The 25,448-nt window shown below is 49.0% G+C and overlaps 2 protein-coding genes across 13 annotated transcripts in view; one reads left to right on the top strand and one right to left on the bottom strand.

Moving 5' to 3' along the window:
• LOC115339324 (centrosome-associated protein CEP250-like) overlaps nt 1–9,626 on the top strand; it is a 13,599-nt gene extending 3,973 nt beyond the window's left edge. For 3 of the 12 annotated variants that reach the window (XM_041122484.1, XM_030009108.2, XM_030009121.2), the window contains 5 exons: nt 1,376–4,525; nt 6,149–6,304; nt 6,697–6,846; nt 7,014–7,064; nt 8,951–9,626. In XM_041122484.1, the coding sequence (XP_040978418.1) occupies nt 1,376–4,525; nt 6,149–6,304; nt 6,697–6,846; nt 7,014–7,064; nt 8,951–9,226 (3,783 nt within the window). In that variant the 3' untranslated portion in view covers nt 9,227–9,626. The remainder of the gene's footprint in view (nt 1–1,375; nt 4,526–6,148; nt 6,305–6,696; nt 6,847–7,013; nt 7,065–8,950) is intronic. The other 9 variants (XM_030009117.2, XM_030009115.2, XM_030009114.2 and 6 more) reach the window with 9 other exon arrangements.
• LOC115339325 (centrosome-associated protein CEP250-like) lies at nt 9,543–25,448 on the bottom strand. The gene is made up of 16 exons (XM_041122485.1): nt 25,197–25,448; nt 24,929–25,065; nt 21,002–23,597; nt 20,244–20,300; nt 19,443–19,525; nt 18,704–18,869; nt 16,635–16,741; nt 15,095–15,322; nt 14,412–14,508; nt 13,820–13,918; nt 12,646–12,807; nt 12,148–12,326; nt 11,519–11,701; nt 10,451–10,595; nt 10,018–10,164; nt 9,543–9,830 (listed from the first exon to the last, which is right to left on the bottom strand). Exons 3-16 carry the CDS (start codon nt 21,659–21,661, stop codon nt 9,543–9,545), a joined length of 2,601 nt encoding a protein of 866 aa, XP_040978419.1. The 5' UTR covers nt 21,662–23,597; nt 24,929–25,065; nt 25,197–25,448.

The following is a 25,448-nucleotide window of genomic DNA, read 5'->3' as shown; positions in this document are numbered from 1 at the left end:
TAGTGTGGACTTTAAATCCTGGCTGCAGTTCTGACAGCTCCTCCCTAAAAGAACACACTAGAGCTAAAAGAGGTTCAGAGAAGGGCAAAAAGGAAGATGGAGCTGGCTAAGTAAGTGTCGTGGTTTAACCCCAGCCAGCAACTAAGCACCACGCAGCTGCTCACTCACTTCCTTCTGACCCAGTGGGATGGGGAGGGAATCGGGGGGAAAAAAAAAAGTAAAACTTGTGGGTTGAGATAAAAACAGTTTAATAGAACAGAAAAGAAGAAACTAATAATTACAATGGTAACACTAATAAAATGACAATAGTAATAATAACAGGACTGGAATATGCAAGTGATGCACAATGCGATTGCTCACCACCTGCTGACTGATGCCCCATTAGTCCCTGAGCAGCGATCCCCCCACTCCCCCCAGTTTATATACTGGGCGTGACATCACATGGTATGGAATACCCCATTGGCCACTTTGGGTCAGCTGCCCTGGCTGTGTCCTGTGCCAACTTCTTGTGCCCCTCTAGCCTTCTTGCTGCCTGGGCATAAGAAGCTGAAAAATCCTTGACTTTAGACTAAACATTACTTAGCAACAACTGAAAACTTAAGTGTTATCAACATTCTTCTCACACCAAACTCAAAAACATAGCACTGTACCAGCTACTAGGAAGACAATTAACTCTATCCCAGCTGAAACCAGGACAGTAAGCTGGGAAAGATGCAACCTAAAGGGTGGTGCAGGAAAGGTCTACAACATCCTGAGAGGCAGGGAGAGAGGGAGTAGCAGTTGTTCACTCTCTTTTCCAAGAGATGAACAAGAGCCATCTGATGAAGTGAGAGCCACGCTACAAGCAAATGACAGGAGGTGGTATGCTTACAGCAGAGCAGACCTGTTGAAATCCTTCACAAAGGTTGTAGTAAATACAGCAGGTCTATATGGGGTCAGAAGGAGACTGTGAAAGTTCTCACAAGCCAGAACAGTGCTGGAGTTGGGGAGGGGAAGTATCATGTAAGTCTACTGCACTCCTAGGCTATCTTCCCTGGGCATGCACTTACAGGCACCATTACATACAGGATACTAGCCTAGACATTTGAGCCAGTGCAGCTGTTCTTACATGATCAGTATTTTCCCACTTCTCCATTTACGATGACTCCAAAAATCAGTTACGGACAGAGTTTGATAAATACAGTACAGTTCTCAAATCTTTTTTGAGTGATAGAGAAAATTTACATCAAACAGGGAAACCAACTGAAGCGCTTGAATTTTCTACTAAAAGCTCAAACTTCAGCCCTTGACTGCCACTGGAGCAGGAGTTCAAATCTAGTATGAAAACCAAACATACATAGATGCAATTATTGAATCTTTCCTTCCTGTTTTGCAGCATGAACGGGACAGGCTGCAAGCACTTAAAGAAAAACTGGTATGGGAGATAAAACTTCTTCAGGAAGCAGTCACAGCCTCTGAAACCCGAGCAAATACAGCAACAGATAGGAATCACTCCCTTGAACAAGAACTCCAAACTACACTGTCTATCTTAAAAATTAAAAATGAGGAAGTGGAAACACAGTGGGAGAAAATCCAGATGCTACAGAAAGAAGCAGCAGAGGTAAAAGCTTTGCAGGAGAGTCTCACTCATGTGACTGCCATCCTGTCAGAGAGGGAGGGAGAAATAAAGTTATACCAGGAACAGATGAGAATGCTGGAAAAGCAGAAAGAAATGCATGAAACTACTCTCAGTGAGGTTATCAAGGACATAACAGAGACAAAACAGAAGACAGAATCCCAGCAAGAACACATACAGGAGCTGGAGAAGCAGCAAGAAAAACAAAGGATTGCTGTAAGCAAAATGAACAAAGACCTGGAAGAGAGAGATCGGGAGATAAGATCCCAGCAAGAACAGATACAGGAGCTGGAGAAGCAGCAAGAAATGCACAGGACTGCTGTAAGCAAGATGAGCAAAGAGCTGGAAGAGAAGGACCAGGAGGTCAGATCCCAGCAAGAACTGATAGCGGAGCTGGAGAAGCAGCAAGAAAAGCAGAAGACTACTGTCAGCAAGGTGACAAAAGAGCTGGAGGAGAGGGACCAGGAGGTCAGATCCCAGCAAGAACTGATACGGGAGCTGGAGAAGCAGCAAGAAATGCTGAGGACTGTGGTGAGCAAGATGAGCAAAGAGCTGGAGGAGAAGGACCAGGAGGTCAGATCCCAGCAAGAACTGATAGCGGAGCTGGAGAAGCAGCAAGAAAAGCAGAAGACTACTGTCAGCAAGGTGACCAAAGAGCTGGAGGAGAGGGACCAGGAGGTCAGATCCCAGCAAGAACTGATAGCAGAGCTGGAGAAGCAGCAAGAAAAGCAGAAGACTACTGTCAGCAAGGTGACCAAAGAGCTGGAGGAGAGGGACCAGGAGGTCATATCCCAGCAAGAACTTATACGGGAGCTGGAGAAGCAGCGAGAAATGCACAGGACTGTGGTGAGCAAGATGAGCAAAGAGCTGGAGGAGAGAAACCAGGAGGTCAGATCCCAGCAAGAACAGATACGGGAGCTGGAGAAGCAGCAAGAAATGCTGAGGACTGTGGTGAGCAAGATGAGCAAAGAGCTGGAGGAGAGAGACCAGGAGATCAAATTCCAGGAGGGGAAAATAATGACTCTAGAACAACACAGTGCATCACAGGTGAGAAATCTGCAGGTGGATCTTGATCATATGAAAGGAAGCTTGAAGGAGAAGAACTTGGAGCTTCTGTCTCTGACTCAGCAGATCCAAGCACTGGAAACGGAGAGAGAACAGGTGAAATCTCTGCACGCGAGCCTTGGAGACCTGAGGGCAGTTCTTAAGGACAGAGAGAGCGAGTGTGATTCTCAAAGGGATCAGTTAAGACTCTTGCAGCAGTACAAGGAACAGCAAGAGGGCTACCTGCAAGAGCTTCGTGGTACACTAGAAAAGATGACCCTTTCTTTATCGGAAAAGGATCAAGAGCTTGAGTCACAACAAAAGCAAATCCGGGAAGCTGAAGAAGTCATGGAAATGCAGTTAAGGACTGTCCGTGACCAACTGGAGCAGACCTTAGGAACCTTAAAAGAAAAGGACAGACTCCTAGACATCCAAAAGCAACAAGGAAGGAGCTATGCGGAAAAAACAGAAGAACAGATGAATGTCTTGCACAGAGACTTAGAATACACTACAGCAATACTGAAAGAAAAGGATTTAATGATTGAATCTCAGAAGGAACTGATTGAGACCTTCCAAAAACAAGAGCAAGACTCTGAACAGCAGAAGGAAATTCTGCAGCAGCTTCAGGTGGCACTAAAGGAAAAAGAACAAGAAATTTTATCCCTTAGAAAGCAATGTGAGGCATGCAAGGAAAAGGAGGAAAGGCATGAAGCCGAGCAAACAAATCTCCAAGCAACAAAACTGACTCTGAAAGCAAGAGAGGAAAAGATAGAGGTTCTGGAGGAGGCTATCTCTAAGCTTCAACAGCAAAAGGAGGCGGCAGCGATGCAGACTAAAGCCATACAGCAAAAACTAGAATACGCTGAATCTTCTCTAGAAGCGAGAGGTCAAGAGATAGTGTCTTTGCAAGAGCATGTCCAGGAGCTTCGAGAGCAGAAGGAGTTAGAAGGCAAGCAGGCCAAGAGTCTAGAGCAGGATCTAGACAAAATGAGCCAAATCTTGAAGGAGAACCATTTGGAGTTCCTCAGGCAGACAGAGCAAATGAACGTGTTCCGGCTTCGTGAAGAAAGCACAAAAGTAGCACTAACATCATGCCAGCAGCAAGTGGATCTGCTTGAGCAAGCGGTGAGGAAGAGAGAGGAAGACAATGAAACTCTCATGCAAAAACTCCAGCGGCAAGAAGAAGAACTGAAGACCTTGCAGAATCTCCAGCTTAGGCTAACCAAGAAGAATGAAGAGGTTAGGCATCACAGAGAGCAAGAGAAGCTCCTGGAAGAAGCCTTGCATGAGAAGGAGCAAGAGACCAAGGCTGAAGGTGAACTAAAAGAGTTAGAAGAGGAAGTAAGAGCTCTTCGGGAAGATCTCCAGCATGTTCAGCCGACTCTGACAAAGAAGGATGAAGAGATCAAGAACCACAGAGACAGAGTCGGGTACTTAGAGAAGACTCTGACAGAGAGAGAACAAGAGCTTAGGAGGCAGAGTGAACTCTTGAAACAATTAACATCAGCTTTGCGATGGAAGGATGGTGGGGAGACCCTAAAGAAACAAATCCAGAAACTCCAGAAATGGGAGGAAGAGGAAGCAGAGAAGAGGCGAGTTCTCCAGGAGAGAGACCGTTCCTTGCAAAGACAGAAGGAGCTAACCCAACAACTGGCGCATGAGCGGAAAGCCAAGGGGGAAGAATTGGAGCGCACGATTGCTATTTTGAAGCAGACCGAGAGCAGAGAAGTCAAATGGAGAGAGAAGGCACAAGCACTGACTCTTGCCCTTACCAAGAGTGAAATGGCCAATGGGACTCTGAAGGAAGAAATAGCCATCCTGCAGAGTATGGTTTCAGAGAGGGACAAGGACCGGTTTCATCATCAGGTAGGCAGTGTGACTGATCATCAGTCAACTAAAATGTCTATAAAGGATTCTAATGATGATTCCCATAAAGATATGGGAATATATATTCCCATAAATAATGACCTACTTGGCCTAAGAAACCATGATTGCAGCCAGCAGGCTTTCCTGTCTGTATAGCTCCAGCCAGAGACCATTCATCTGCTAGAATGTTTTCTGTCAAGCCTAGAACTACTGAAAGAACTACGGAGCTTGCTGTTAGAATTAAATGAAGTCCAAAAGTTGGGGGTGGGTAATTGGTTCTCTCCTGTCTAGGCAAGCTTAGCCAACGTGTCGTGGTTAGGGTTTGGCATGGAAAGGAAAGGGCACAGTTGACCAGACTAACATACTAATATTCTTAGTAGAATTTTGTAATGATGGCTGATCAGTAGCTACACTGATGGTGCTTAGAGGATGCTTTCAGGGATGTAGATTTCGGAGGTACAGCTTTTCTGGTGTATTAAATAGAATGGAATTTGTACCGTTGCCAGATCAGGTGAAAGGCTTCATTACAATTTCAGGATGTACTTGTGCCGCAGTCCAAAAAGCATGAAGGCAAATCTGTGTGGATTTCTCCAAGGTGATCTGACTCAGGTACTGCTAGTGGAGCAGCCGCAACAGCCTGTGCTGCAAACTTGCCTGGGACTCTGCCAGTACTTTTAGTATTACGTTAGTATACAGGCATATAAAAAATGCTACTAATAAAATACTATATTTATGCATTATACATTTATACGTTACTTGAGAAATATTACTACCAGCCTGACCAGGATGATGACAGGTATTGTGAGCTGTTGATGGGAAGCAGAGAAGTGACAAGGGCAGCAAACATGAAAACAATGGGAGATTTCAGTTGTATCCATATAGATCAGTATAGTGCTGATATCAAGACTATATTTATAGATACTGTCAGAGATTGCTTCAAGGAGCAGTTCATCAAGAAACCCATGAGAGGGGAGGTGGCTCTTGACTAGGTTCAGAGCAATGCACAGCGCTTGGTTGATAATGTGTTTTTTTTCAAAGAGCAGTTCTGTAACAATGATGTAACAGGTAAAGGGAATAGAGAACAAAACTGCAGTATTTTATCACTGCAGAAATAAATGCTTCACCCACATCTTGCATATTGTTTGGTTGTCAAACAACAGAGTGTATAACTATAGACAGGAGAATGAATATACAGTGAAGGTCAAAGAGGATGACCAAAGATGTTAAATAGCTTCCCTAAGAGGAACATGTAAATGTGGAAGTCTTCATGATGGACAAGAAAGGGCTGAGAGAGAGGGAGCTGGAAATACTACAGACCTCTGTAAAACCATTAAGTGGCTGAATAGGAAATGAATGTTTCCAGTCTCACTCAAAACCAGAATGGGGGGCACTGAACAAAACTAGCAGAAAACATGTCCAGAACAAACAACTCCATTTCTCCAAGGTGATCTGGAGGAGGGCCCCTAAGAAGAGCGTGTGTTGTTTTCGCCTGTGCACCAGGAAGAGGAGAAGGGACTTAGCACTGTCCATTCCTGGTCTGGTCACTCTCCCTGACATGTTGATTCTGTCCCTCCTAACCTTTATATGGCACCAGCTCACATCATCTCCTCTCTGTATACCCAGCAGGCTATTGCAGAAGGGGAGCAGCTATCATGGCTCTCGGAGAAGAGACTCCTGTCACAGCAGCTGGAATGTCTGCAGCGAGCAGTTGCAAGGTTGGAACTGGAGAAGGCGGAGCTGAAGCAACTCAATGCTGAGCTCAGGAGGACTCTTGAGCAGGTAAAACAGGCTTTCACTGCCTCTGCCAAGCCTCACGGTCCTCTGGATCACACCACATTTCCACAGACAGCACTTTGGAGTCCTCTGCTTGTTTCCTTCCCTCTCCCACTTCCCCCTGCGGACACACGCTTTTGTATTTTCTCTCTCTTCTGGCACCCCGTTGCCTTCACAAATGCGCATTCACTCCGGTCCCACCCTTCTTGCCCCAGTGTCCCCATACAGGCAGATTTGACACTCTTGTGTCAGGAGCTGTTTCCTCTTGCTCTTTCTCTTCCATTGCCTACTTCGAGTGCTTTTTGCCCGCAGGGTTCTCTGGTGCAATTAACAGCCTCTGAGCAGAAATCTCCTTGCCATGATGTCCAGAGCTCCTTTTGCTCCTTGTTTGGTGGCAGGTTTCTGTGACCCTTTCTCCTATCACCAACGTGCAGGTGGAACGTGAACGGAGGAAACTGAAGAGATATCACAGTGGTCGGTCGCTGCCAGATGCGTGCGGATTTTCTCTCTCTGAGTCTGACCAGCACAAGATGGCTGCTTCTAGACAGGTGAGAACAGAATCTCACTTGGTGGGAGGAGGGTCTAGCCATACAGAGGAACAGTGGCAAATCCCAGTGGCAGCAGCCCCCCAGTGTAGACCTAAGAGAAGTGGAACGTAGACCATGGCCCTGGCCACACTGGAGACCAACAGGAAATCCTTGCATTTTCTTCACAGGAGGAGTCTCACGCTCGCTGCAGTCGTCGATTAGCTGAGTTGCAGAACCAGGTGAGGAGTAGGAAAGCTCTCATCAAAAGCTGCCGTGGCTGTACTGAGGGGCACAGCTTTGCAGGATGCTACAGCCCGAGTTTTGTTTGGCTGTCAGGAAGTGAGTACACCAGGCAGTGGAAATACCCAGTCAGTCAGACACATCTGTTGGCCATGGCCAAACAACATCATGCACCTAGGTCTAGTCTCTGACTTGCCTAAAGGTCAGGCATGGTGGGAGAGGGATTGGAGGAAATTCAGAGAACTGGCACTCGCCGGAATATAGAGAAGATTCTAAGGATGTTCCCCTTGAGTCTTACTCATCTTGTTGACAGCTTCCATTTTCCCTTGACTCCGTTAACAGTGGAGCTTGCACTCTATCAGAGCTCCAGGGATCTGAGGTGGTGCCAGAGCTTACAGCCTTCAGGCAACCGTTAGTCTCCTATTGCTATGCTGTGCTAATCACGATCCCAGTATCGGACCGAGTCGGAGACCCAAGCACAGTGTGGACGCTTGTTTTATCAGTGTAAGAATGTACATCCCAGCTCCTGAACCCTACTGCATCCCTTGACAGCGGTACTGGCAGTAGCAGCAGTCCACGTACTTTTATGGGTCTGGTGCGCCCCGGTCTCCCTGAGGAGGTGAATCTTCGCAGGTGTTCAGGGCAAAATGCCCGTAAGATTTATGCGAGTAAAGTACATGGTGCTCAGCTCTGGCAAGTGAGCCAAGAATACCGCTGAAGCCATCAAGTTATACCTTAAGGGTGTTTTCACCAGGAAGCCTCAGCGCCTGAAGTTCTGTTGCTACAGATAACAGATTGAACCCCCTTCCCCCTGTGACGGTTGTGTCTGCCTGCGCTGTGGACCTACTCCAGCAGTTCAGCAGGAAAATGAAGGTGCTCTGCTCAAAGAATCGTCCTCAGCTGGCTAGTTGGGGCACTCCTCTGGGTCTGGGAAACAGTGGAACTGGAACTTGATCTCCCCCTTCCTGGCAGTTGCTCTTAGCAGCACATGGCCACTTCTGCCACGCATACCTCTGGGTTACCTACCAAAGCGTGGGAGGCTTCCAAGCCCAGCTGCACAAAGGTGCCCTTGTTATTTCAGAGAGAAGGCCAGAGCTGTCCCTCTCTTCAGGGGTTGTGTTCCCCACTCTGTGTATTGTTTATTGTGAAGTCCCTTTGATATCTTACTTTCCATGAGTATTATCTCCTTCATTCCAAAACAGGCAGAGGGCAACATGCCAGAGCTGCTGTGGCTGCGCTGCCCTGCCAACCTTACAGGAGGTGAGAGCAGCTGGGTCTCTCCCACCAAAAAGCCCAGCAGGCACAACCCGCTGTTGCCAGGAAATAATAAGAGTTTGAGGATTTTGAAGGCCTCGGCAGTCCTTTAAGGCTCATTTGCCCCCTGGGCTTTGTTCATCAGATTATGCTCTGCTCATTTGTGAAATGCTCTGAAGTTAGGAAGAGTGAGAGTTTTCTCCCATTTCATGTGCTAGCTGTCAGGTTTCTAAACTAGATCATAACAGAACGGTTCTTCACTACCTTGTGTAAGCAGCAGTCCTCCTGCTGAGGAGCAAGCATGTGGAACTAAGGTGGCAGTAGCCCAAATCTCTCCTTTGAAAAAGAGGGTTGGGTTACGAAATCCTGTAGAAACCTCTCTCTTTAATATGCATGTAATGTCTCGGTGTTGTACCTGTGAATGGTATGCCAGAAAGAAACTCGGAATTGTCGGTAATGTGAGCTCAGTTCAGGGTGGCTCTGGGAAGCTGTTAGTTCCCATTCCACAAGGACAACGTGTTTGTCAGGGCTGGAGTTGGAGGGTGCGTCTTCCCTGACAGCCGGATCTGTGGCGCTACGGATGGTCCTAACAGCGTGGGCTTGTCTGAGCTCGGCCTTTTGCCTCTTTCAGGTGTCCCTTCTGCAGACGCAGCTGGCACAAGAACGAAAATACAAGCAGGACTATATCGAGTGCTGTGCCAAGACCAGCCAGGAGCTGTCAGACCTTCACCAAGAGCTGTCTTACTCCTTAGCAGCTGTGGTCAGGGAGCCCAAAGCTGCTGTTCTGGAGGCAGAGACCCGGAAGCTCGATCGGTCTCTGAACCTTAACATGGCACTAATATCTTTGGACCATCAGTCTCCTGAGGCATCCGTTGCATTCAACAGCCAGATCTGCCAGAAGCAATGATCTGAGGTAAAAGGACCAGTGCACAGCAAATGGTCTCAGTAGGAGCCAAGTTGGAGACCTGCTGTAGCTGGTGAACTGTGGCAGGGGGCTTGGCTCAAGGCATGATTTCTAAAGTAAGATAAAAGTTCAGAACACAGTGTTCACTGCACATTCCCCAGCAGAAGCAGTGGTATGACAAAACTGGTGCGGGCTTGTGTGGATGGGTCAATCACAGGCCTGGAAAAGCAAGATGAACCTGATGAGGAGGTAAAATTTCTTCCTTTTCCAAAGCACTCCATCACAGCATGCCTCATCAGTCTCCATGCAGCCCTCCACATTATGTTGTTCCTGTCAGTTTCTGTACTGTATACAAAGACTTCTTGCCTGGTTTTATTTTTAAAATAAACTTATTTCTCCAAAACACTGCAGCGGCTCTGAGTAGAAATCTCCTTGCAATGATGTCCTGTTGCTCCTCTGCTTTCTTCAGCAGCTGCTCCAGGTGGGCTTTCTCTGCGCTCAGCGCCTCGTTTGTTCTTTCACACAAGTTCAGCTTCTCCTGGTCAGAGATCTTTGCTCTCTCCATCTCGTCCACTTTACCTGACAGAACGTCATGCTCTTGCTCCAGCTACGATCACAGAAGCACAGAGGAAATAAAATAACAGTAAGATTTACTCTGTAGGAGCTTTGGCTTGGACAGAGAAAAGAACAACGTTTCCATATCCAGACAGTCATACTGTCTGAAGGCAAGAAGTCTGAGAAGCAGCAGCAGCTGGAGACAAACACCTGGCAAGACCTTTGACAACTCTGCTCACCTGCAACACAAGTTTGTTCAGCTGCACTTTGTCCAGCGCAAGAGCTTCATTGATACTGCTCATGTTCGCTGCTGCAACGTGTAGGTCGGCTATTTCAGCACTCAGCTTATTCTGAGCCCCTGTCAACTCTGCTACTGACTGCTCTGCCTGAAGAGACAAAAGAACAACATGACAACAAAGACAGGAAAATCCCTGACTTCAAGCAGCAACTCCAGATCCCCTGTTGTGTCTCTGACACACTCCCGGTTCAGCATTCCCAACAAGCACATGGGCACTAACTACACCAGAGAGCCTCTGTGGTCCAATCACCATTTTCCAAGAAGGACAACAACCTTGCCCCTGTCTTCTACTGCCAGAAACAGCATCTGTGGTGGTCTTGCTATCACAACTGCCTCTCCCACAAGTGTGCTGCCTCGGAATAAGGTGACCATACCTTTTCCAGTGCCACGGTAAGCTCGTGTTTCTCCTGCTTCAGCAGATCCCTCTGAAGGTGCGATTCCTCCAGCATCTCTCTTGCGACTACCAACTCGCTCTGTAATGATGAATGTTCTCCTTCAAGTGCAGCTAAGTCCTTCAGTCTATGAGAAGGGGAAAGACAAACAAGTTTTTAACGTAAAAAACATTCTCATTTCCAAAACCAAGAGTACATCCTATGTCCCAGATACGGCAGTTTGAATGATTTCCAACAGCTTTCTATTTACACCTAAAGAATGCTGGAATTTCCTGACTAGAGCTGCATCACTCTTTGTCATTGCTGTAGGTGAAACGTTTGTCATAGAGCAAAGTAAAACAAGCTTCCAGAAATCACAGGAAGTTTCCAAAAAGTTCAGGTGCTCTCAACAGCCTCCTGCCTCTTAGTCCTCTCTCTCCTTTCCAAAGTTCTTCTTTGGGTAAGACACGACTTCTTAACTCTGGATTAATATTCCCACAATTACACTTGCCTTCAGCAGTGAAACGATGAAAGAGCCTGCAAGCTATCTGGGGAGGAGATGTGTATGAATCTCCAATCCAATAATCACAGGGTCACAGGATGATTCAGGCTGGCGGGGACCCCAGGAGGCCTCTAGCCCAATCTTCAGCTCAAAGCAGCTGGGGTCAGCTATGGGATCAGTCCGGGTTGCTCAAGGCTCTATCCAGTTGGGTCTTCCCAATTTCCAGGGGTGGAATCTGCAGCACCTCTCTGAGCAACCTGTTCTGCCGCATGATTGCCTTCATGGTTCCATTTTTTTGTTCTCCTTAAATCCAGTCTGAGCCCCTCTTGTTTCAGCTTATGCCTGTCATCAACTACTCTGGTCAGGTTTGGAGTGATTTTTTTCAAGGGTCATAAAGAAAGTACAAGGAGGCAGCTATGCTATATTTTGGTAGGTAGCCAGACCTGCCCATGTGCTCCCTTCCCTTTCTATGCTACAAATGATGAGCATGAGAAAATTCATTCCTTTACCATGGGCCTCCTAAAGTCCAGCAATGCCCACCCCTGCACAGAGAAGGCTTTAACGCTCACAGGAGCTCCCGGTCACGACGCGCTCTCTCCATCATCTCTTGCTGCTCCACCTTTTCCCCCTGGGCTGAATCTTCCTTCAGCTGCAGTTCAGTGTTACTTTGACGCAGACGCGAGGCTTCTTGCTCCGTTAGTTCAAGCTGTTGCCGAAGCTCTTCCCTGGTTTTCTCAAGGTTTGCACAGTCACTGCAGAGACAAAGCTCAGTTAGAAGAGGGAAGAGGCCTGAAGAGTCCCATTTTCATCATTCCAGGATAGAGTTGTGGGGACCACGGTTAAGGAAGAACTTGCTCTTCCCCTTGCAAGGTAACCGAAGAGGGAAAGAGAAAGAAAGGCAGGATTTCCCTTCGTTCAGTGAGAAGCAGTGGCTAGGAAAGGGCATGCAAAGAACAGAATTCAGACAAGCAGCATGTCGAGAGGGAGGCGTCTTGTCTTCCAACATCGCTCTGAAACTCCAAGACAGCCTGAGGATTCACAGTAGAGCGTGGAAAGCAGTGACAGGAGGATGCTGAAGTGCCAAAGAGAGGCATACACGTGGTAGGGCAGGCGAGTTCTTTGCCCAGTAACACTGCTGAACTCCCAGAACTGGAAGCAAGACTGCTTCTAGAACACAGGAGGAGGAGGAAACACTCACCTTCTGAGTGCTTCTACCAGAGACTGGAGGTGCTGCCGGTGGCTGCTGGACGTCTTGCATTCCTCCTCCAGTTGCTCAAGCCTTTGCTGCAGGTTCCTGCACTTCTCTTCCTGCTGTCTGTGCTGGTGCAGCAGGAAACTGATGGAGTCCTGCCTGGCAGAAAGCTCTTCTTTTAGGGCCTGCAAGGAATGGGCAGGGAAGGAGCACAAACAAGCAATAAGGAGCAGGGAAGATGGTGCCAGATAGCTGGAAGAAGAAGCAAGCAGAGAGACAGCTCACCTGAAGGCAAAAGCTGTGTGTGATGAGGGAGTGGAGATCAAGGAGAGAAAAGCAGTAGAACACAGAGCTGGCGAGACTGGCAAGGCAATACAGTACCAAGAGAGGGAAGACTAGAACGAAACTGGCTAAACTGGCTAAGTAAATGGAAAGGTTTCCAGCTAAGTGAGGCATTAGCAGCTGAGCCTGTGGCCAGTGGTGAAGACAAGCAGAAACCCTCACCTGTGTTGCTCCTCGCCTCCTTGCCAGTGCTTCCTGAACCAATACAAAGGCATGCTCTGCATCAACGGAGCTCAGACAAGACAGGATGGTGCTAGACTCTGCATGCTGGGAACTGTCAGTGCAGATAATGCTGACCATGCTGTCACTGTCACCTAACACCACCTGAAAGCCCACATCAAGCTGTTACTCTTTGCTCATTCTACTTGGTTTTCTTTATCTAGTTCTCCTTTTCCCCCCACTTCACCCTAGAGTCATTAAAAACTCAATTCTCTAATTTCTTCAGTCAACAAGGAAGTTTTGTCCCTGTGGCCACAAGTACTCCGGGGATTTCTGAGTACAGCTACTATAAACAAGAAGAAACAAGTGTGAAGTGACTGGAGGCTGCCTGAACACTCAGTTTCTTGAAGCTCTCAGGAATGATTTTGGTCTCCTTCAGCTGCTTAGAGCCACATACACGAGCACCAGATCAACACTGGAAATAGCAATGAAAGGAAACATTAACGCTGCCCAGGGAAGAAGGAAGCTGATGAATACTGGAAAACAGCAACGAAAAAGCTAATGTTTATAATTACTCTGAGCAGTAGCACACGGGGATAAAAATGACAATGCAAGGGGAAATAACTGACTGACTTTGTGAGAGGCTGCGTAAGAGATCCGATGATTGAAACCCCCTCCATAGAGTGAAGTTTAGGACTAAGTTAAAGTTACCCCTAAACAGTTAGACCAGTTGTGATTCTGGGGAGAAAATGGTCAGTGAATGTAGAGTGAAGGAGCAGAGCTGGCAAGTGCAACGATTGAGTCAGTGACCTTTTATAAAAATCTGAAGAACAAGAGAGTCATTGCTCAAGGAGGGTGGGGGAAGCCTCCAAGAAACACAGGAATACAAACGTCAAGTAGCCAACTCAGAAAGCACAGTCCAAGAGAGACCTAAGCGGGACAGTGAAGGCAAAGGTACTGAAACTTCTTGCGACTCAGCTGAAGTGTCACAGGACAGCCAGCTCAGAAGTTGTAACAGGTTTTACGTCAGAAAAGTGATATAAAAATTAAACAGCCAGTCGCAGTTAACATAGACAGTACACAACATATACATCTATTCCCTGGGATAGTCTGTTGCCTTCCTCAAGTACTTTTAAATCAAATTTACAGGGATGTGGTCCCAACTCTGTACACTCACCTCAGTTATATCTTTTATCAGCTTTTGGAGGGAACGATTCTCTTCTTTGGCACTTTTAGTCAATGAAGCTTCATATTCTTTCTCTAACCGACTTGCTTCCTGAGAACAGAATAAAGAAAGGGTGGGCAGGGAAGATCTGCTCCCCTCTGTAGCATTCCTGTCCTCAGTAGCACTGTCATGCCAATAAGCCTCAGCCCTGGTGAATCCAGTATATTCCTTCCCATATCTGTTCAATTTCTTCTTTGCTAACACTAAGAAGAGAAAGACCAGCAGCTAGTTTTTACAGACCACTATGAAGCTGTCAACTCCAAAGAACTTTGACCCCCTAGAGACTTTGAGTCCCAGGCAGAATAGCATTGGTGCAACCCCCCTGAGGAAGACACCTGGATTGTCTGCAGCTCCGCTACCACTGCCTGCACCTGGACTGACTCCACATGTGCCAAACACACAAGGAATGTTTTGGCAATGTGCCTGATGACGTTCCCAGACAGTTAGCATCTTTAGCACTCTTTCTCTTGAGGAAGCCACACCTCTTTGTGCTAAGGCTGGAGAGCAAACACTGGGCTATCTCCCAGATAAAGGTAAAACATACTAGAATCTCCACAGTGTCGTTAAGTGTTTTCATGGTCTTCTCCTTCTCCTCGTTCTGCTTCTGAGACTGTACAAGCAAGGCTGAGAGCTCCATCACCCTGGGAAGAGAAGGTCCACGTGCCATTCCAAAAGCCCTGCACACCATCACCTGTTAAAGGGCTAAGCATCTCCCAGAAGCATAGCAGAGAAAGTTCAACCCAGAAAATACAGCAAAGGCAGCATTCACCTCTACAGGTTAATAGGCTTGATGTTGCAAAATGGCACTTCTTTCCCCAAAGGCCTTCTGCACTCAGTCTTGCAAGGAATTGTCAGTACAGAGGTGCTACGTTGCTTACGATGGCCCTGGGCAAATTCCTACCAACTCTAGCACAGCCCTGGGTAGCGACAGGGCTGTACAAGAGACGGAGCTCTCTTTATACGGGTCTCCATTTCTCACCAAGAATCGGTTAACAGCAAAAACACTGTAATACGCAATCTCTTTTCCAGTCTTGTCTTACTCAGAAGAGCTTCTGTCAAGTCAGATGTTTTTTTCTGTCCTTTCTGTTGAAGGCAATAGTTTGACTAGGGACAGCAACAGGGCTGCGCAGCATGGGTGTGTTTTAAATGTGAACGCAGCCCACTTGTGAATCCAAGCAGCAGCCACAAAAGATAATGTTGGTAATAGCAAGGTTTAAAACACATTACCTGTCTTGAAGCTCCTTCTTCTCCAGGTCCCCCTTGACTGGTAAGCACATCACTTCCTGAGCCTTCTGGTTTATTTTCTGTCCCGCTTGCTGCTGTGCCTGATCCTTCAGGACAGGTTTACCCAGGGTGAAGGACTGCCAGAGCTGTACGCCAGAGTTTAGACGGGAGCAGTTTACAAGTATAGATCCGGAAAGCCTCATTTGCTCTGCCTTCAGCTCTGACAGATCTCTGAAGAAGAATCAAGAAAGACCTAATGTTCGCACCACCATCTTTACCAGCTGACTCACTTCTGAAGCATGTAATTGTGCAACAGTGAAAGCTGGCAGGAAAGATGTCATCTTCGTTGGGGGCGAATCATTCATCTGATGCTTTGGGATCAGGACACATCTTGACAGTTGAGCAGTAAGTGTACAGGATAGTTGAGGAATGAGTCTGTTTTCTCCTCAGAGATAAGAGGAAACGTATGGCACATCCAGAAGGCTTCAAGGACCTCTCATTACTCTTATTAATTGTTGCTCCTGCTCTACCTTATTACATACTCTAATTATCATTAACAGATGTAAGGAATTTTACCAAGGTACCCAGCTTTTATACCTAGGGGATCAGCCTCAAGCAACCTATTATTATCAACATGTGGACTGCTAACAGGCTCATGACAATATCTACCTAATAAACATTTCAGGAAGGTAAGAATAGGGTAAGAAGGTAAGAATAAGCCTAGAATGTTGTAACAAAAACGCACAAATAACACAAGAATTAAACAGTAGGTCAGGCATACTCTACACATTAAGGAAGGCTTATAATCAAATAAGATAGACGGCTGACAGTAACCCAGAGTTTGAAATTGCATGCTGGCACCAGAAGAACGTACTATTACGGCTACACTATTTTTGTTTGTGTAGAAGGCAACTGTGAGAAAGGAACCTCAGAGAGCCCAAGAACAAGAAAACAATCATAAAAGGAGGGATCAAACTAAGCAAAATAAATTGGATAAACGCAGTAACAGGGGAGAGAAGCTATTCTTTCTCTCAACAATGTTGGTAAAGGAATAAGCGGATACAAACTGACCAGAATAAATGTAAGCTGGAAATGAGAAGAAAAAAAAAATACATATATTCATGAATGATCTTTCCATCAGGAGCAGTGGGAAAAGAAAGCCAGTGAGACTTAAGGCAAATTTTAATCACTCTGTTAAAGGGACCGCTCTACGTGCTGCACGCGTAGCTTTGGTGAGTCTCTTCCAGTGTGTCCGCATAGGCCTGTGTCTGTGTTAATATGCCCAAACATCACCATAGTCAAGTCACCTGTTCAGGGCTTCTGCATTGCTTATAGCCCAAGCCCCTCAGTTTTCTCTGAAAACCAGCATCAAACAAAATGATTCTGAAAATAGCCCAAAGCCTGCTTAACAGCATCACTTCAGACTACCAAAAGAGAAATGGTATCTTTAGCCGCAGCTAACGTAACATCAAGGCTCAAAAAGCAGCTGTGAAGGGAAGCTACAATTTTTTCTGGAAAAGACCTAGCCTTAACTTCTACTCACCGGTCAGTGGCAGTCTTCATTTCCAGGAAATGACGGCGGAAGGTTACCACCTGACGCCATAGGCTGAGTAGACGGCTATGTTCACCCATTAAGTAGTTGTCATAAAGCTAAACACGCAAAGACAAAAAGAAATGCCATTTTAGCCTTCGCTGTCGTGGAATGATTAATGGAAGTGATATATCGATACGTTCCCCCACCCCTCTTAGGGGAAGGTAAACCTCCAGAGTGGAATGCAGTGGATATGCAGGGAATCTGTTCCACAATAATTCCCTAAGCCACATAACCCGCAACCTTAGATGTTAGCAACACCAAGGGAGCTGGTATGCTGACCCGAAGAGGAGCAACGCGGAGGGTGGAGGGGAGTGGAGACACCGCGGCCAGGCTCTGGGATATCATCGCAGGGACACGGAACAAGATAGGAACAAGAACGGTAGGTCCCTGCATTGACTCCACTGAAGCAAGGAGGTGAACTAATGAGGGTTCTAGCGACCTACTGCCCTACTTCTGATTTATATCATAACTGCCCCGTTCTGGGGTACTGACATGCAACATCATGTCCTTTGGGTGAACTTTGTTCATGATAATCTCATTATAATACCAAAACACACCTCCATCCCCAAAGTTACCCACCTCCAAGGTGCAACCACCCCTCACTGAGCATGTGCTCTGAATTTTTTTTAGAATGTACCTTTAAAAGTAAAGCAAGAAGATTTTATACCAATCATAGTAAAGGTATGTATGACTAGAGTCCCTCAAGCTCCACCTAATAAGAAAATAGTATAAAAGGCCTTAGGAGAGGGGGACTATTAGCGAAGATACTATCATGGACAAGTCGGGAGGATATCGCTGACTTCTGGGATCAGTCGACGGGCTGAACCTCTCTTTCCCCCCTTAGGGATGCCTATTGGGTGAGATTCGGACACTCGGCTGTAGCGAGTGCTTTCCCGGGAAACTTAAAAGTCTTTAGAGCTCTTTTCTTCCATAATTTAATGCACTTGTAGTCGACTATTATTATTTGCACGTGCTTTGCAGACAGCATATTTATCACTGGCAATTCAAAAGAATCTGTACTCCTGTTGCTTTAATAAACTGTGCTGCTCATAAATGTAGCTGTGATAGTTTGTTAAAGGCGACCAAACTCCATAAGTCTGGCAGTTTTAGTTTGTTGAACGTGGCTGAACTGAAAGTGCAGTACGCTATTAGTGCATCCGTCATCATGATAGTTCAATATATTGAACACGACCAGACTTATAGCATTGAACTGGACATCACTCAGAAATTAGACTTAGCCACCCCCAGCGCCTCTGACATCTGAGGATAAGCTGGAACGCAAGGGGGTTTATTTTCTGCCAAACTTCTTCACCCTTTAACGCAACAGCTGTCACTGTACAAGCCTTTCAGATAGGAGAGGGTACAACCCTCATCACCAGGTCTCCTTTAAGAACTATTCCAACGGGGGGGGGCATCAAGGACTGAAGAGCCACCACAGAGGCACCCTCAGTAGACCTGCCACCTGACTGCAAAGAAGGGAACATCCACACTTCCCCTGCAGGAGCGGGTATCAACAAAGCAAACTGATCGCGATTCATCATCTCGCCTTGCAGAGGTGTCTAACAGGCTCGGTGGAGGAAGACAAAAACAAGCCCCTCCAAGACCAGTGTCAGATTTGCTTACAACAGCCTATTGGTAAGGGAGGCCTGTGCTGTCCTTCTCTTGGCTACCCTGAATCTGAGAACACACAGACCTCTCTTCGGTCTCCACTGCTGTAGACAGAGATTTAGGAACTATTAAAAAACAGACGAGCGTTCATGTGTCACTGCCCTACAGTGCCCAGCAACAGCAAGCATTTGCCTTTGAGAACGAGCAGTACGGTCACAGCACGCGGGCATCTTCCATCACCACAATTTGCTGACACTCCTCCATCTCACACCCCTGTCTTCTGCTCATAAACACCAATACATCCTCAACAGTGCCACGACTTTCACACAGCAAGTTCTCTAGGCCAGAAATAAAACCCATTCTCATTCCACCCCGGCATCGCGTCTGACATTCCCGTCGCCCATCCTTACCTCACGTTCGCTGCGCCACTCGCTCTCCTTCAATTCCAGCTCCTCCCGGGCCCTCATCCAATCCGCCGTCAGTTTTCCAACATCTTCTTTAAGGGCTGAATTAACCTCATTCGCTTCATCGAGGTGTTCCCGCAGGAGAGTGTTCACTTCTGCCAGAGTCTCACACCTTGGAAAGGGAGAAACAGCAATGAGGTCGCTGAACAACTGCTATCCACAAGCAGCATCTCCGTGATTTCCCAACTCCCTCAACACTGACTTTGTTGTCAAACTGAGAGGCAGTAAAAGTGCTTTCTAGGATTAACTAAGATCTCTCTGTGATGGCATACTCATTTGCTTCTCCTTGCTTTAAGCCTTCTACTTCCACCCACAATTTCGGTTTCCCCTTCAACTTTGACGATGCCCACAGTTCACGTCTTGCCTCCCCTTCGTGCTGTCTGATCACTGGACGCATCACCTTTCTCTAGCACTCTGCTGAGCCGCTCACCTACTGAACCACAGAATAATTTAGGCTGGAAAGGGACCTTTGGAAGTCACCCGGCATAACCCCCCGCTCAAAACAGAGCCATTCAGCACACAACGCTATTACTGCACCACAGAAAACAGACTGTGGACCTTTCTCCTTTCAAAGCAGCTTGCCCAACTGCTCCCCTTGGGGAGACCAGGGAGCACTGACAGGTTTTCCCTCACTTCCACGAGCATCCAGGATACCAGGTATGAGGGAATCGCTTCTTCCTTGTACCTTTGCTGCTCCTCTTCCACCTGAAGCAGTGCTTTCTCCAGGCTCTGGTCTTCTGTGGCTTCCCACCCGCCTGGAAGGGGGCCCTTCAGAAGAAAGGAAAAGTTTAGTCAAATTCTTGTCTTCCCTTCACTGCTGTTAGCATCCACCGCTTTCCGCTCCATTCGCTTGGGTAGCTCAGGAGCTCGTGGCTTCTCCCAGGCGTAACAGTGTCGTGACTATGGAGAGCAAGGGAGGGGAAGGGTGGTGCTCAATGCGAGTAGCTCTCCTCAGTCCCCCACTGTGGCACTCTCGCAGCTAGGTCTCCTTAGCTCACAACCGTGAGTGCTCACTTCGACTTGAAGCCTGGGAATGCTCTCCTACGCCCCGACCCTTTGTTCTTCCTAGGTTTACTTTAGCCGTGAAGCAGAAAGAAAAGCACACAGCCGTATGTTGAGCGCCAGCATTCTTGCCTTCCAAAATGCCACGTTTCAACCCATTCTTTTTCAGAGACGGCCATATAACGTAACAGGCAGTGTAGCCCTCTCCTGAGCCCTACGACAAAATGTTACGCCAGCAATAAAGCACTCTTTCTCAAAACTAAAATCCCCCTTCACAGGGTTTCCTGCACCGGCATTTCTGGGACCACCGGCTCCTCTAAGAATGGCAACTGGACAAAACACTCGCAGGCAAACTTACAGCGCTTCTTTAAACCCTCAGGCAGCAAAATCTTGCTTCCCTCTGCCATTGCTTTGGGGAGCTTGCTTTGGCCTGCGTTAACGAATGCTGCCTACACGGTCTTTAGTTAGCAACCTGCACACTCACCCCTCCTGCTGCCAGCTGCTGCTCCAACTCTCGACACCGAGTCCGGTACTGCAGTACCTGGATGGAGACATAGAACGAAGATGAGCGAATGCGGCTTGTAACAGGCTCGGCTCCTCCTGCATTAGCTTTTCTCCAAGTCTTTACAGCCCAAGCACAGTACGTTTCACAGCGCTGCCGATGCCGCCAACAAGAAGTCGTCACGATACAGGGAAGCTTCACTTTATCTCGTGCTGAAGAAACTGAGACGGCGTTTCTTTTACACGTACTGCTACCTGCTCATCCTAAGAGCTGCCTGCCTCGGCCCGGGGCCGCCCCAAACCACCCCCGCCGGCTCGGCTCCTGCCTCTGGGACAGCCCCCTGCTAACGTGGCCCAACAAAGCCGCCTGCGAGCCGGGCATCTTTATTTCAGTACGGACAAGCCCTCACGAGAGGCTCGGCAGGGTGACAGCGGCAGGGCGACAGCGGCAGGGCCAGGCGCCCAGCGGGCCGGGCCGGGCCGGGCCGGGCCGGGCCGGGCGGAGGAGGGCGGCTCCCGGGGCCTCCCCCGAGCTGCGGGCTCGGCGCCGTCCCGCCCGCGGCAGCGCCGGGGAACGCCCCGGGGAACGCCCCGCTGGGGCCGCGCCTTCGCCCCCCGACATCGCCGCCGCCGCCGCCGAGGCCCCTCTCAGCGCTGCGCGGCCGGCCCGGGCACCCCGGCCCCGCCACCGCGGCCCGTCCCCGGGCAGCTCCCCGCCGGGCCGGCGCCCCCGCTCCTCACCTTCGCCTGCAGCTTCCGCACCAGCACCGCTTGCCGGTGCTGCGCCTCCTGCGAGCTCTGCAGCAGGCGCCGCAGGGAGCCCTGGCTCCGCGCCGCCATGCCCCCGCTCTCGAGCCGGGCTCCGCCGCCTGACGGGCCCCGCGGCGGGGGCTGCTCCGCGGCCTGCCCCGGCGGACCGCGCTCAGGCGCCTGCCGCGGCGGGCGCAGCGGCTCCCCCTGCCCGCCGGGCGCGACGGGGCGCCGGGCGGGAGAGCCGGCCTCGCTCGGCGCCGCTCTGTGGCAGCGCTTCCCTTCTCCCTTATTCTCGCTTCTCGCTCCTCGCTGAGGGTGCGCCGGCGGGCTGCGGTGCTGCCGCGGGGGAGAGGCCGCCCCGGCAGCCGTTCGCTCCAGCGCGTTCCGCTCAGAGACCGTTAAGGGCCCCGCAGAACGCTGGGGGCAAAAAGCGCTCCCGGTGCAGTCTGGGAGAGAAGGAGCGCGAGGAAAGCCCAGAGGGTCGGATGGCAGGGTCCGGGGCCACTGGGGCAACAAGGGTGGGACCGCAGGGACCGTGGAAAAGGTCCATCGCCCAGGGAAGCCAACTGAAGAGCTCGAACTTTCTACGAACAGCTCCAACTTCAGCCCCTGGAGCAGGAGTTCCCACCTAGTACGAAACCCAAGCATACATAGGTGGAATGACTGAAGCTTTCGCTCCCCGTTTTGCAGCAGGAACGGGACAGACTGCAAGCAGTGGGAGAAAAACCGGCATGGCAGAGAAAAGTTCAAATTTACAGGACAACGAACTCTGTGAATTAAGCTTTATTTCATGAGCACGTGAAGAAATACAACAAACACACACGACAAACAGGGCTCGGTCCCCTTTGCCCGGGCTACTCTCTTACGTGAATTCACTGAGGCACTACTCAAGCCATGATGTTTCATAACTTACAACCCGTAACACTTAAAGTCGCGGGCTTATGGGGGGGGGGACGGGACACACCAAGAAAACCCCACCAAAAAAAGACTTTGTTTTTCCCTAGTGAGAGTGCTCATCCTTCCTCCTCCGTCACCGTGCGGGCGTCCCCTGTATCACACCGTGAAGCACAAAAGCCTCAGCAGTCCAGCTGCTGTTGAATCTCCTTCAAAGGCTTTTTGGCTAAGCTGATGTTTTATACCTTCCAGCTTGGAAGTCTGGTCTATACCATTTCCAAAAGTCAGCAGATTCTGACAATACTGCCAGGCAAAGATGGTGGCTGCAGGAGACAGCCAGCTGCAGGTGCTAATGGCTGCATCATGGCCCTTTAGCTCTTCCTGGCCACCTGTGCTGCCTACCTGGTGCTCTCCCTTCAACCCAAAGGCGCTGCTCCCAGCATACATCAGGCCTTAGTGTGAGCTGGGCTAGCCAAAATCTGAGCAGGAGTTGAGGGAACAGTCACACTCCAGCCCTTGGTGTAGTCAAACATCTAGCAAAGCCGCTGCTTCGGCGAGTGGAGGTACTGTTACTCCTCTTGCCTCGCCCCCAGGGATCTGAGGCGGCGCCAGAGCTTACAGCCTTCAGGCAACCGTTAGTCTCCTATTGCTATGCCGTGCTAATCACGATCCCAGTATCGGACCGAGTCGGAGACCCAAGCACAGTGTGGACGCTTGTTTTATCAGTGTAAGAATGTACATCCCAGCTCCTGAACCCTACTGCATCCCTTGACAGCGGTACTGGCAGTAGCAGCAGTCCACGTACTTTTATGGGTCTGGTGCGCCCCGGTCTCCCTGAGGAGGTGAATCTTCGCAGGTGTTCAGGGCAAAATGCCCGTAAGATTTATGCGAGTAAAGTACACGGTGCTCAGCTCTGGCAAGTGAGCCGAGCATACCGCTGAAGCCATCAAGTTATACCTTAAGGGTGTTTTCACCAGGAAGCCTCAGCGCCTGAAGTTCTGTTGCTACAGATAACGGATTGAACCCCCTTCCCCCTGTGACGGTTGTGTCTGCCTGCGCTGTGGACCTACTCCAGCAGTTCAGCAGGAAAATGAAGGTGCTCTGCTCAAAGAATCGTCCTCAGCTGGCTAGTTGGGGCACTCCTCTGGGTCTGGGAAACAGCGGAACTGGAACTTGATCTCCCCCTTCCTGGCAGTTGCTCTTAGCAGCAGATGGCCACTTCTGCCACGCATACCTCTGGGTTACCTACCAAAGCGTGGGAGGCTTCCAAGCCCAGCTGCACAAAGGTGCCCTTGTTATTTCAGAGAGAAGGCCAGAGCTGTCCCTCTCTTCAGGGGTGGTGTTCCCTAGCCTATGCGTATCGTTTGCTGTGAAGTCCCTCTGACGTCTTGCTTTCCGTGCGCGCTACCGGCTTCTAATTCAGCACGTCGCATTCCCCTTCTGGAGCTGGCTGCCCGAGTTTCCCACCTAGTCTGCTCTAGATGCTTAGCAGATTAGGGACCCTCTTTTTATCTGGTTTGGCTTTACGTTGGCAGACCTGGGTATTGTAATTCAAACGGAGCAGGTTCCATAAGCCATAAAACTCCTTTAGGAATTGCTTCATGTTCATTGTGCCATTCACTCTCCTTCAGTTCCAACTCCTCCTGGGCCCTCATCCCATCCACCGTCAATTTCCCAACATCTTCAGTGCCTGGTAAAATTATGCAGAAGGTTATTCTGGGAGTTATTGAAAAACACTCGAGAGACAATGCAGTCATTGGTCATAGCCAGCATGGGTTCACGAGGGGAAAGTCCTGCTTAACTAACTTAATTTCCTTTTACGACAAGGTCACCCATCTACTTGACCAAGGGAAGCCAGTAGATGGGGCTTTTTTGGATTTTAGCAAAGCTTTTCATACTGTCTCTCACAGTATCCTTCTGGACAAAACCTCCAGCACACAGCTAGGCAAGTCCACAGTACAATGGGGGAACAATTGGCTGATGGGTCAGTCTCAGAGAATTACGGTAAGTAAGGTTACATCAGGCTGGCTGCCCGTCACCACTGTAGTTCCCCAGGCTCAATTTTAGGGCCGGTACTCTTTAACATTTCTATACGTGATCTGGATGCAGGTGTCGAATGTACCTTAAGGCAGTTTGCCAATGATACTAAATTAGGGGGAGCTGTGGACTCCCTCAAGGGTAGAGAGGCCTTACAGAGAGATCTGGACAGACTAGAGAGCTGGGCAATCACCAAGCATCTGACATTTAGCAAGAGCAAGTGCCGGATTCTGCACCTGGGACGGCGTAATCCTGGTTATACATACAAACTGGGGGATGAGAGGCTGGAGAGCAGCGCCGCGGAAACAAATCTGGGGGTTTGGGTTGATGGCAAGTTGAACATGAGTCAACAGTGTACCCTGGCAGTCAAAAGGGCCAACCGTGTCCTGAGGTGCATCAACCACAGCATAGCTAGCCGGTTGAGGGAGGCGATTCTCCCACTCTACACTGCACTGATCCAAAAAGATCAGACAGCTACAACCCCTTCCGTTCCCCTGCAATTACATGCATGTGATTACAGAGGACCCGGAAAGAAGACAGACGTTTCACGCTGACAACACGCAGAAAAGCTCTAGCAAATGCAGAGCGAGTAACCAGGCTGGATCAGCATGGGTGCTGCTGTAGGTGCTGGTAATATGGGTATGCTCTACAAATCTAGTCTTCCCGTTAAAAAAGACTCTGAAGAAATTAGTCTGGACCGAGAACCATTATGCCAGACTTCTGTTTGTTGCACCAATTTCCTTCTCCGTCTTGATACTGGATTAAAACACTTCAGGTAGTAGCAGAAAAACCCCAATCCCTTTCAGATGTTCACATGGAGAGGAAGGGCATCCGGGAGTGCCTCTTCCTCTCCACCGACTGGGAAGGGGCTTGGATGGCTTTCAGGCATTTGCACTGTCGCGTCTAAGCGAGGATGGAGTCCTAAGCTATGCAAAATGGCAAAAATCAATGGAGGGTGATGATATAGGTTGAAATGTCTCTTACCGGTGTTTCTCTGTCAGCTTCACCACCATGGGCAAAAGTTCATATAGCGCAAATACACCAGGCAGACCCTGGTCTCCCAGTAGCCCGTTGGCTATCTTCTCATGTCGTGTAACTGAAAACGGGTTAGTCCTTACCACCTAGCAGGAAACAAACACAGCAAACGTTGTTTCGTTAGTGAGGAACAGGAAAGGCTACTGAAACATGAGTTCAGTGAACCCTATCAGTGTAGCCCTGCCCACTCACTTGTGGGGGGCCTGACAGTGCTTACAAAGGGTCATAAAAAAAGCACCATCAGGATCGAGCCTATTTTTCCTACAGGCTATCAGTTAAAGCCCCAGCTAGCCCAAAGAATGAGTGATGCCATCAGTCCCCAGGCTGGACTGTTTTGGTCTCTGCTGGCAAGTAACGGCACAAGCTGTTCCTCTCGACCTCAACCCCAAGTCCACGTCATCTTCCACCAAAACGTCATCCACCCAAGCATGCTTCAGGAGACAGCACCGGTAGGAGAAAGCCATATATA

This window comes from Aquila chrysaetos, chromosome 3 (assembly GCF_900496995.4).
Source record: "Aquila chrysaetos chrysaetos chromosome 3, bAquChr1.4, whole genome shotgun sequence".
In the NCBI taxonomy this organism is placed as follows: Eukaryota; Metazoa; Chordata; class Aves; order Accipitriformes; family Accipitridae; genus Aquila; species Aquila chrysaetos.
Note: the sequence above shows the minus strand (reverse complement) of the source record. Positions and strands in the feature narration are given on the sequence as shown.